Consider the following 10888-nt stretch of genomic DNA (forward strand, 5'->3'; position numbering starts at 1 on the left):
ATCAATGATGGCAGATAAAATCTATGAAGACATCGAGAGAAATAGAGGTAGCATACATTACTAAACAATGTTTTAAAATCTAACAAGTATCTTTTATAGAAATTCTATGCATTTACAGTAAAATCAGATCTTTTCATGAATTAATAAAAAATATATGGTTTTAAAGTTGCTTTTTTAAATCAAATTTAGTAAATTAACACTGATAATGTGACTTGCTTACTAAAACAACCTATTACTTACCTATAAGTTTATTAAGCACAAAGTTAAAGAATGTCTTTAATTGTATTTCCAAGGGTTGTATNGGCCCAAAATTTGTCTAAAAACTAACTTATCTGTTTTTTTAAAATTTTAATTTAAAAAAAATCAATAATGGTAGATAAAATCTATGAAGACATCGAGAGAAATAGAGGTAGCATACATTACTAAATAATGTTTTTAAATCTTAACAAGTATCTTTTATAGAAATTCTATGCATTTACAGTGAAATCAGATCTTTTCATGAATTAATAAAAAATATATGGTTTTAAAGTTGCTTTTTTAAATCAAATTTAGTAAATTAACACTGATAATGTGACTTGCTTACTAAAACAACCTATTACTTACCTATAAGTTTATTAAGCACAAAGTTAAAGAATGTCTTTAATTGTATTTCCAAGGGTTGTATTAAAATGATAAGACCTACTGAACTATTGAACTTCAAATGATTATTGAGGGTAAAATAAACAAGTAAGGGAGATGAAATTTTAAGCGCATTTATTATAGGAACTTATTACTCATAGTATTGTAATATTATTTCTGTAACAGTTTGGTTACGTTATTTCCATTTATTTTATACAATATTTTAAAATACTAATAATTTATTTTATTTTTTACAGTTGTAACTAATCTGTTCCGCTCACCAGGTAAATTACTTTAATTTTTCTTATATTAAAACAGAAATTAATCATTCTTTTATAAAATTAATTTCAGATATATTTATTGTTTTCCCTAATTAAAGAGTGTTTAATATATTTTAGTCCTCTCCCTGAGTGGAAAATTTAGAGTTTCCGATGGAGATGAGTTTTCAGACGCATTATCAAATACCACATCTTATCAGTTCCTAGTAAAGGCAGAAACCTACCAGGCCATGGTAAAAGATTTGCTTGTTCTTTAACTTACATGCAGGCATTTAATGGCGTGCGCAAAAGTGGAGCTCTTAGCAGCAAATAATTCAATATTTGTATTAATCTTAATGAATTCTTAAAAGTAGTAATACTTTGCTTTTAATACAAGATAATTGCAAAATACCTTGTATTAAAAGCTAAGTATCACTATATTAAATTATTGCAATATATTTTATATTATATATTTTTTAATAACCTGCAATAACATGTGTATAAATATAATTGGATTTACCTTCCTTTGTTAGTCTTTATTTACAATGAAAAAAAATTGGGAAAGGTATGAAATTTGATTCAAGAAACCTTTCTGAATGTTTTTTTTTTATAACTGTCGTTGAACAGCAGACCCGATTATGAGTTTATGACTACAAATGTTCAACTCCGTAGCCATATAATTTTGAATCCAATCCACAAGATAAAGGAATTCCTGTATCAAGTATTGGGAGAAATTTGCCTTCGTGCAGGGCTTTTATATGGAACGAACCATCGTTTGTGCTACATGGAGAGGAAAACACGAAAACCTCTTGTAGTTAGACTGACAGCAAGGGGAGACCCATGACCCGTCTACCACTGAGGATATTAAACGTTAGCCCTGAGATCAGTGCAAGCCGGGTGCTAAATTAGTATGGAACAGCCATCGCTGAATTCGAATAAGAGTCACCTCATTGGGAGGCGAGAGCTCTATTCCGTGAACCACTACAGCTCTTGGTGATTATATTATATTTTATAATTGGGGTTGAACAGCCGACATAATTCTGAACTTACAACTATTAATGTTTAACGTCGTAGCCTTGTAATTTGGAGTGCAAACTTAAATACGATGGGTGATTATATTGTCATAAGTACTGATAAGGATATCTTCACATAAAAATATTGTATTTTTAAAACTCTTGTAAAAATGATGTAAAAATTGTGCTATTTAGGGATCGCAAATTATATTAAGTGAGAAAAATGATTTTCTACTGGATTTGGGAAGAACAGAAGTAGGATTTATTTTCTTTTTGGGACTGGAAAGCATTCGCAATTGAATCAACTAGTTTTAAATTTTATTGAAACCGTTTGCCCGTTATTGTACGCACTTGATTTTATTGATCTCAACAAGGTTTGCTCAGAGTTTCAAAAAGTTTTTAGTGGCAAATGTTCAATTTTTATAAGTGTGTGAACAATTTTTATTAGAAATTTCTAAAAATATTTGTATCTATAGGTCCATGTATAAAATTCAAAGTGCATTTTTTGACTGATTTCTGTTGATTTATTTCATTTCAAATTTTTTAGGTGGAAAATGTCTTTTTAACCAGTTCCTTAGAACCAGCATTTATTGCTGCCAGAATATATGCTTTTAGGTAATATTTAATTGAAATTTTTTTAAAAACAGGATTTGCTACTAATTATCTAATCTAGCAATCCAAATTTGACAGCATTTTTACATAAACAGTTTTACTGCTGTTAATTAATTATTACATATATATTTCTAAATTTCATATAAAAATCGTATCTGAATAAAAATTTAAGTTCAAGCTATTTATTAATCATAATTATGCAGTTCAAAGGAAAATAAGATCTTGTTACTTTTTTTATATGCAAATTTTAATTCAAATTACAGACTAAATTTATTATTACTTTTTAGAAACGTTCACGTTTAAAATGTGATTAATTTGTTGGCCTGCAATATTTTTTTTCTATAGCAACATTTTTTTTCTTTAAAATTCTACATTATTGAGCCGAAAATCCCATAAACTATGTGCATGACTAGTTGGAAAGGTTGATTGGTGAAAGATGTGGTGATTTAGCGGCAACATGTCGACATTCTGTAGATCGTGTTGGGTTACAGCAGTATGAAGATGATCGTTATTTTGTTGGAAAATACCATCTTGAATGCAGCTCATGAATTCAGCTAAGCAGGTTGAATCACCAGATTGGAGTGCAAATTTGTAGTGATGGTGCGTTGAATAACCACGAGAGTTCTCATGCTGTCAGGAGAAATTTGTTTCCTAGATCATAACTCCAGGTGTAGGTCCAGTATGTCTAGGCCGGAGACAGGTCAGTAGCAAATGCTCACATGGCCTCCTTCTAACCAATATACGACTATCACTGGCACCAAGGCTGAACCGACAGAACACAATAGATCTCCACTCTGTCCTAAAGTGAGCTCTAAATCGACACTACTCACATCGTAAACGACAGTGGTTTGGAGTGAGTGGAACGCAAGCTATAGGGCGGCTCGCTCAGAGCTCTACTTGAAGTAGCCGATTTGTTCGTTATGTCACTGCAATGAAAACTGTAACTCGAATTTCTGATGCAGACTCAGTAGTGTGAGCCACAGCCGTACACGACAGTCTTAGTAGTGCCCGCCAAAACCTGGTATTCTTGAACACTGCTGTCTACAATTATGCACAGTGGATATATTTCTCCCAGGCTAAGTCAGTGAGATGTTGATAATGGCTTCTTAGTTTTCTTAAAGGCATTCTTGACTAATAGCCACTTACTATGTCAAAATGTAACGAAAATTAACGCTTACACACTGTAGAATACGCATTTAAAGCAACCTTGATTTGCATGTTCACAATGGAGCTACTAGCGCCACATTTATCCACCAACAGCGAAATTTGAATAGACATAATATTTTAGTAATATAAACAAGCCTGCCAAATTTAGTTTATCTAGAACAACTCTTTCTTGGTGTTGGGATTTTTTTCCCCTCAGTGTGTAATATGTTAATTGTTATTACGACTATGTTAATTGTTATTAAATATCTTTCTAGGCCGGGCCTTCTAGTATTTTTCCGAGTCTACCTCGATCGAAGAAAACTTCAGCAAGATGATTCGAGCGTCATTGAATTAGTCAAAGACCTCGTCAGAACTGATTCACCTGCTTTTGGTGCACTATCCATCGACAAGGAATCAGTAGATGTCGATGGTAAGTAAAAGTTTTTTTTAAAGAAATCTTTGTGAAAAATATTATGAATAATCTACCTTCATATTTGGGAGATTAGTTTTATTTTCGGTTCGTTCGCTTAGATCACTCTGAATGACAAGGACTTTACATAATATGTAGATTTATTTAAGGGATCTCGATTATTAATGCTTAAAAATTAAGTATCAAAATATACATTTGCTAAATAGCTTAAAAATTCCGGAGCTCCAATTGCTCCCTGTCGCATCTCTACTCTCTTCGCATCCAGTCTGTACTAAAAATCCTTTCTCACAAAAAAGTCCTTCGCTTTTCCTCTTTCAACCCCCCACTTTAGGGGAACGACACTTCCCGTGTCCCTCATCCTCTGTCCCTCAAGTCAGGGGTCAATCAAATGCCTGGGAGAGGAACCAGAATCCAGACAATATTATTTTCTTAAAGTGAGTGAATATTTCTCTGAATAAAATCTTGCCGAACTTAATGGAAAATCGAATGACGAGCTTTTAAGGAAGAATATTAAAATTAACATTTTATTCAACTTAACATCTCCAAGAAATCTCGTCTAAATCATGTGGATACAGATTGCGATATATTGAAAAAAGTGACTGTTCGATGCGGCGCATAGAAATTTGGGATAATTTGAAATATAGTGAGAATATATCAGTTAAGCAAGCTATGTTTTTCAATATAATTTACCAGTATCGAGACGCAATTTTTCATAGAGTCAAAGCAATAATGCTTTTCTAATCTTGTCAATTGCGGTTCGATGAGTTGTATTTTGCTCATTGTAATTTTAATTCTATTTGCACTGGAATTTTAAATCGTCTGAATATTCGGTAAGTCGAGCAACAGTTGATTAAGTAAATGAATGAAAGGGGTATTCAATAAATTTTATTATTCACTATAAAAAAAATTTAAATAAATTTTACTATTCACTATAAAAAAATTTAAATAAATTTTATTATTCACTAAGCAGATATTTATAAAATTTTTAACAAAATTTCTTTTCTCTTGTTAAATCCATTTTGAGTTAAGTAGAAAGCCTGGGTCTTTATAGCTAGTAAATAAAGTTTCTTTAAAACTAAAAATAAGATTTTATTTTATTTACCAAGGAGTTGATATGATGAAAACGGCCTCCACTAATTTAAGTCAATCGAGTTTTCCAATTAACCATAGCCAAATTGAATTTTAAAGCTGATGCAATCGGGAGGATTCTTAACAGATTTATCTCACTATCAAATCTGTAAACTCTTGTTCTTTTTAAATTGTTTTGCATTAATTATTTATGTTTTGCAATTTTTTTTCTTTTAACAGAAAATGAGGAATGGCTGGCCATGCCTGGTTTAGATAATCGTGTAGCTAAAGTACTAAATACCACATCTTTAACTACTAAAAGACCTCATTTAGAAACAAGAAGTTCATTAAGTACAGCTTTTTCGTCAACTACACAACGAACAGAGCCAACAAAAAAACAGTTACCTGTTACTCGTAGACCGAGTAAAACAACCACTTCAAAATCAACACCTCAACTCTCTGTTGTACCGAAAAATCCTGTACCTGTTCGGGAAGTTTCAAGAACTGGTAATTTTTTTCCCTGTTTCAAAAAGTAAACATTTAATATGATCGCGAATGAAAAACTAATTAGTCATTAATGTCATGCCACCTAAATCCCTGGATACTTAAAGTAGCGACATGCCGCCATTTCGGTGACTGCAGATCTCTTGGGACCACCACTTTCAATGTATAAATACTGAGTTTCTGTTCTTAAACGCCACTTTTTATTGACTAATGATTTCATATTCGTAAAGATAACTTAAACATTTACTTTTATTCCTTTTAATTTTTCTTTCTGAAATTATATATTTTGTTTTTATTCTATTCAAGGAAAATAATGTCTGATCTAGAAGTTAAAACTTTCTGATTTAGTCTTCCATAATACGCTGTAACTTTTTTTACTCTTTGAAATGTTTTTGCTGTAGGTTTCTTATGGGGCTCAAAGTGTTAAATATAGTTAGACATAATTAAAGTAATATCAGTTTTCTAAGAGATTTTAAAATTTTGTGGTAAAACAGTCAATAATTAGTAAATGGGAGCTTTGTCACATTTAATAACAAAATAGATGAGTTCTGAATTGCAAAAAAAAATAATAAATATTTCTTTGAGAAATCTTATTCAAATTTGAATATTAAATATTACAAATTTATTTTGCACTGTAGCAAAAGTTTACTATAATGCACGAAATATTTGAAATAATAAATAAATTAAGAAACTAAGATTTCAAATAGGCATTCGATCATCTTATTAAAACGCAGACATTTTAAATTTATTCATTTGAAAAGTACTTAATATGTTACACTTGTGTACTTTAAATTCTGGCAAAAAACACACAAATATTTAAATGCTATTAAAATTTACATTTAAAGCTTTCTAACTAAAAATATTTAATTTAAAAACAATATTGTTAGTCCATTTTCATTTCTTTCAGGTGAATATATTTAATGAAATTGAATTTGATAAGCTTCTAATTGAAAGCGAAAAATATTTGCTCTACATAGTTAAATAATATCATGTACAATTTGAAACAAATGAATACGTAAATTAATTTCAAACTTACCTTTTACAATTTGCTGTTATCGCTTGGATACCATTTATCTCTGCCAATTCTATGCAGGTATATTTTCCATCCTTTTTTATAACCCGATCTCCAACAGGTAGCGATATAATTTGAGGTCGAAATTTGTTTTATTTGAACAACCGTAAGAGCAAAAACTAGCCATTTTAAATAAAGTTAAAAGAAAAGCGAAAAATAAAAATAACAGATCGTTCCAAATCATACTTCGTCGTTCAAGCCAGTCAATAAAATATTGGCAGTTTATGCATGTGAAGGGGCCGAGGGTGAGTGGTATCGATCCTGGTCAAATTGTTCTAGTGTAACGTGCTCGACTTTGCGCACAGGTCATTGTGCTACCAAAGCGAGGAGCCAGCCTCTCCGTAGAGTAACAAAATTAGGATGGCATGTTTTCAAATCATCATTACGGATGTTTCATAAAATGGCCCATTGTGAAGTGAAGCTCAAGTACGATGTAAATAAACAACTACAACCTTCCACTTTCTATTATTTTTTTTAATTTGTAAGCAACATTTATTTTATATTTAACCTAAAATGTCAGTGTGTAATATAGAAGTAAAACCATCATAAATAAAAACCAACACTAATTTTTCTCTTCTCTATTAATAGAAATTACAAATGAGAGTTATTTGTAAGAGTTATTTGTTATTTTATTAATCTATATCCAAAATTTATAAATATTTTTCCTTTATAAAATTTCTTTGATTAAAACATCTGAAATGTGAAGTGTACTTTTCCTAACATTTCAATTTTTTGTTACTTTATAGGTACAGGCCAAGTCATATCAATTGGTCCATTAACACCAGAGGAAGATACTTTAGGTTTTAGCTATGGACAATGGAAACCTGTACCCATTGAAGATTCTGTTTCACCTTCATTTGGAGATCAAAGGACTCCTCCAGGAAGAGGATCTGTTCGTCTTCTAGAAGACGCAGCTCCTGCCCGTCGAAATCCACCCCAAAGACCACCACCATCTCCCCCACCCTTACCCAGACCATCCGGACCATCCTCTCTAAACATAGGTGTAGGCTCAGTTAGCGTGCTTGAGGATCCACTGTCCCATGTGGACCCCATTCCTGTTCGTAATCTTAGACCTTTGAGACCTATCTTATCTGAAGGACATCAAGTAGGTGACGTGGCGTCTTCTATAATGTCATCTGTATCGTTAGTTGTGAGAAAACCTAAAGCAAATCAAACATCTGTTCCTGAAAGTGGAAAATTAGAAATGGCAAGACCATTGAAAGCAGATTTGCGTCGACTAATTGAAGAACCTCCGTTAAACCGTAAGGAACACGCATCATTTAGATTTTTGGAAGATGAAGAAGGTCCTCCTACTTCAGACAAAACAACAACGGATGATTTACTTAGTTCTATTATCTCTGATTCTTCTGAAAGTGAAGATGACTCGCCAACTACTACGGATGATATAAAAGTGAAATCAGAAATTGAGGAAAATGAGAAGAACACAAAATTGTTGGAATCATTTGTTGAGTACGCCGAGGAAACCGGTAACAGGTCTGAGGTTTTGACAACAACGCAAAAAGAAGAAACTGTAACCACTGAACAGACATATAAAATTATAGATCTAATCGAGGAAAGTAAAGAGACATCCGTAGCCCATGAAATAGATATTAGCTCTACTACTATTGCTACAACACCTGCTAAAAATGTAGAGGACGAAATACATCCCAATGAAGCTAAATTGAAAAATGAAACACTTCCACTGTATAGTTTAAAGAGTGATATAGGTTTACGAGACTTGAATAGAGCAGAAGTTGTTGATACTTTGCAAGATAATGAGGATATAAAAGAATCACCAAATTTAGAAGAAGAAGAAATTTTACCTACTGAACTTTCTGAGGAAACACAAAATATAACTGGACATGAATCGATGACTACCACGAAAAATTTGGATGCAGACATTTTCGAGCAGACATTTTCGAGAGCCGATAATGCAGACATTTTCGAGATGACAGGAACAAGTGAATCGGCAGAAAACTTAAATCTTGATAGGACAACTCAAAAGGATAAATTCGAATCGTCTCATGACTATGATCTAGAAATTAGTTCGACACATTCTCAGATATCTTCAGATAGTTCATACACTCATGAGGCAACAGAAAGTTCCTTTAGAGAGGATCTTTTTGAAGATTATTCCACATCCGAGGAATACAATGTTTTTGATACAACTAATAGCTCTCTTTCAACTGAAAATTTTGAATCAGACAACCATCTCATTAAAAATGTTTCTTTCAACCATTCTAATTTAACCCTAGATTTGCATACTAAAGAAGGTCACGGATTTCATCAGCCAATTCCATACGAACCCTCATTGACTACCCGTTCAGAATCTTTTTCACCTTCGAATTTTCCAACTTCTGTTTCATCGTCTGAAGAAGCTGCAACAACCCTTGAAGTAAATGTTTCACCCGATACAAGTAGTAATAAAAACAGTGTTTTTAACGAAAGTAATGATGAGGCATCGACTGTAACTGCAATGAAAATATTGCCCATTTTTAATTTCGGTAGTACTTTCAGAGAGGAACAAAGTTCACCAGGAGATGAAAACACAAGCTCTGTTTCTATAAATGCTTTGACAGATGCGCCAACTACAGCTGTGAAAATTTTAGAACAACCCTCTTCTACTACTGTTTTTGAGATCACAGAAACATCGTCAGGAAATTCATCTTCTTCCCAAGATTCTAGCTTCTCATCTGAAATTTTAGATCACCTCCCAACTGAATCCACTGAATCAGTTGAAATACAAGGAGGTGTACCCAAAATTGTAGATCAATTCCAGGATCTTGGCTTCAATCCCAACGATATTGATTCAAATGACGCGATTGTGATTGGATCAGATAATGATCTAATAAATAATGAAAACTTCGATCCAGCCACCCCTTTCTATGATGATTTTAGTGGGGGTGGTGTGGAAATCATTCGACACATAACTACTATACCTCCCACATCCTTTGCTGTTAGCCTTGGAAAACACCCAATTTTTATTTCGAACAGTAAGTAACACTTGAACTAAAATTAATCTTATTTTAAAACATTTTTATCCCCTTCAGGACCGGTAAAATGCGAAAAAAATCTCTTCCAGATTCGAATACTCCGAGAGTATGTGTTAATGAAAAAGCCCGAAGTCTAGCAAGTTCTAGTTTTTTTTGGAGACGATAGATTACAGATTATATTCTAGATTATATTATAACTCTAGATTGTATTATAATATTAGATTTATAATTACTAGATCAATGCCGTCACGTCCATGTGTTCTTATCACGTTCGTGTGTTTTTGATTACGTCCGTGTGTTCTTGATCACGTTCGTGTATTATTGAGCTTTAAGAGTCAGAAAGACTCGTTTTATATATCATACCGCAAGCCGTGAAGAGCGAATCTCACGATCACTTGCATGTGATTACGGTCCTGAAGGATAAAACATGCTTAATAATTTTTAAAAAAATTTGGATATAATTTTTCTTAAATTTTCATTACTTTAGTATTGAAAATAAATATGAAATTTTTTGCATGTTTTCCAATTAAGAGATTTATCATCATGTCATATTTTACAATCTACTATTTCTTTTCGGAGTGTTTTGTGTCAGATTTAGTTTATCACACCGTTTAAATTAATTGATTTAAGAAAGTAATTTTTAGGCGTAACGAGGTTTATAGCTGATTCTGGATTTTGTACTATTAAACTTAAATTCTTTCAATATTTCTTGTTTTAATTTGTTTAAATAACAATGTGACAATTATTTAAAGTTAAAAATATGTTTTCATGAGAAGAAAAAAATTATGAAAAGTTATGTTTAAAAGTTTTTCTCCCTTTTAGATTGTTCTGAAGATGAAATGCAATGTAGAAGCGGAGAATGCGTGGATTTAGACAGTCGATGCAATATGAGAAGAGATTGCAGAGACAACTCAGATGAAAAAAACTGCTGTAAATTTAGTTTTTTTTAATACTATAACTTTTTATAAATAACATTCAGTTTATTGTTTTATACATAGCATATAAGAAAATTTCATTTTTGAAAAATAATGTTTAATAATGATAAGCTTGAGCTTTCAATTAACGTTATAAAGAACATTACTGTAATCAAAATTTACCCTATTGATTATCAGTAATTTCACAATTGACATGCTGCGCTACGCATCTTTTTATTCATAAAAACATTTCAAGATCTA

The 10888-nt window shown here is 31.9% G+C and overlaps 1 protein-coding gene across 3 annotated transcripts in view; it reads left to right on the top strand.

Moving 5' to 3' along the window:
* Positions 1–10888, top strand: part of LOC107455926 (uncharacterized) — a 91911-nt gene that overhangs the window by 61144 nt on the left and 19879 nt on the right. For all 3 annotated transcript variants that reach the window (XM_043046121.2, XM_043046122.2, XM_071177180.1), the window contains exons 3-9: positions 876–902; positions 1017–1129; positions 2436–2503; positions 3922–4076; positions 5385–5651; positions 7467–9713; positions 10536–10643. In XM_043046121.2, coding sequence (XP_042902055.2) covers positions 876–902; positions 1017–1129; positions 2436–2503; positions 3922–4076; positions 5385–5651; positions 7467–9713; positions 10536–10643 — 2985 coding nt within the window. The remainder of the gene's footprint in view (positions 1–875; positions 903–1016; positions 1130–2435; positions 2504–3921; positions 4077–5384; positions 5652–7466; positions 9714–10535; positions 10644–10888) is intronic.

The sequence above is a fragment of the Parasteatoda tepidariorum genome, chromosome 2, assembly GCF_043381705.1.
Source record: "Parasteatoda tepidariorum isolate YZ-2023 chromosome 2, CAS_Ptep_4.0, whole genome shotgun sequence".
NCBI classification, from domain to species: domain Eukaryota; kingdom Metazoa; phylum Arthropoda; class Arachnida; order Araneae; family Theridiidae; genus Parasteatoda; species Parasteatoda tepidariorum.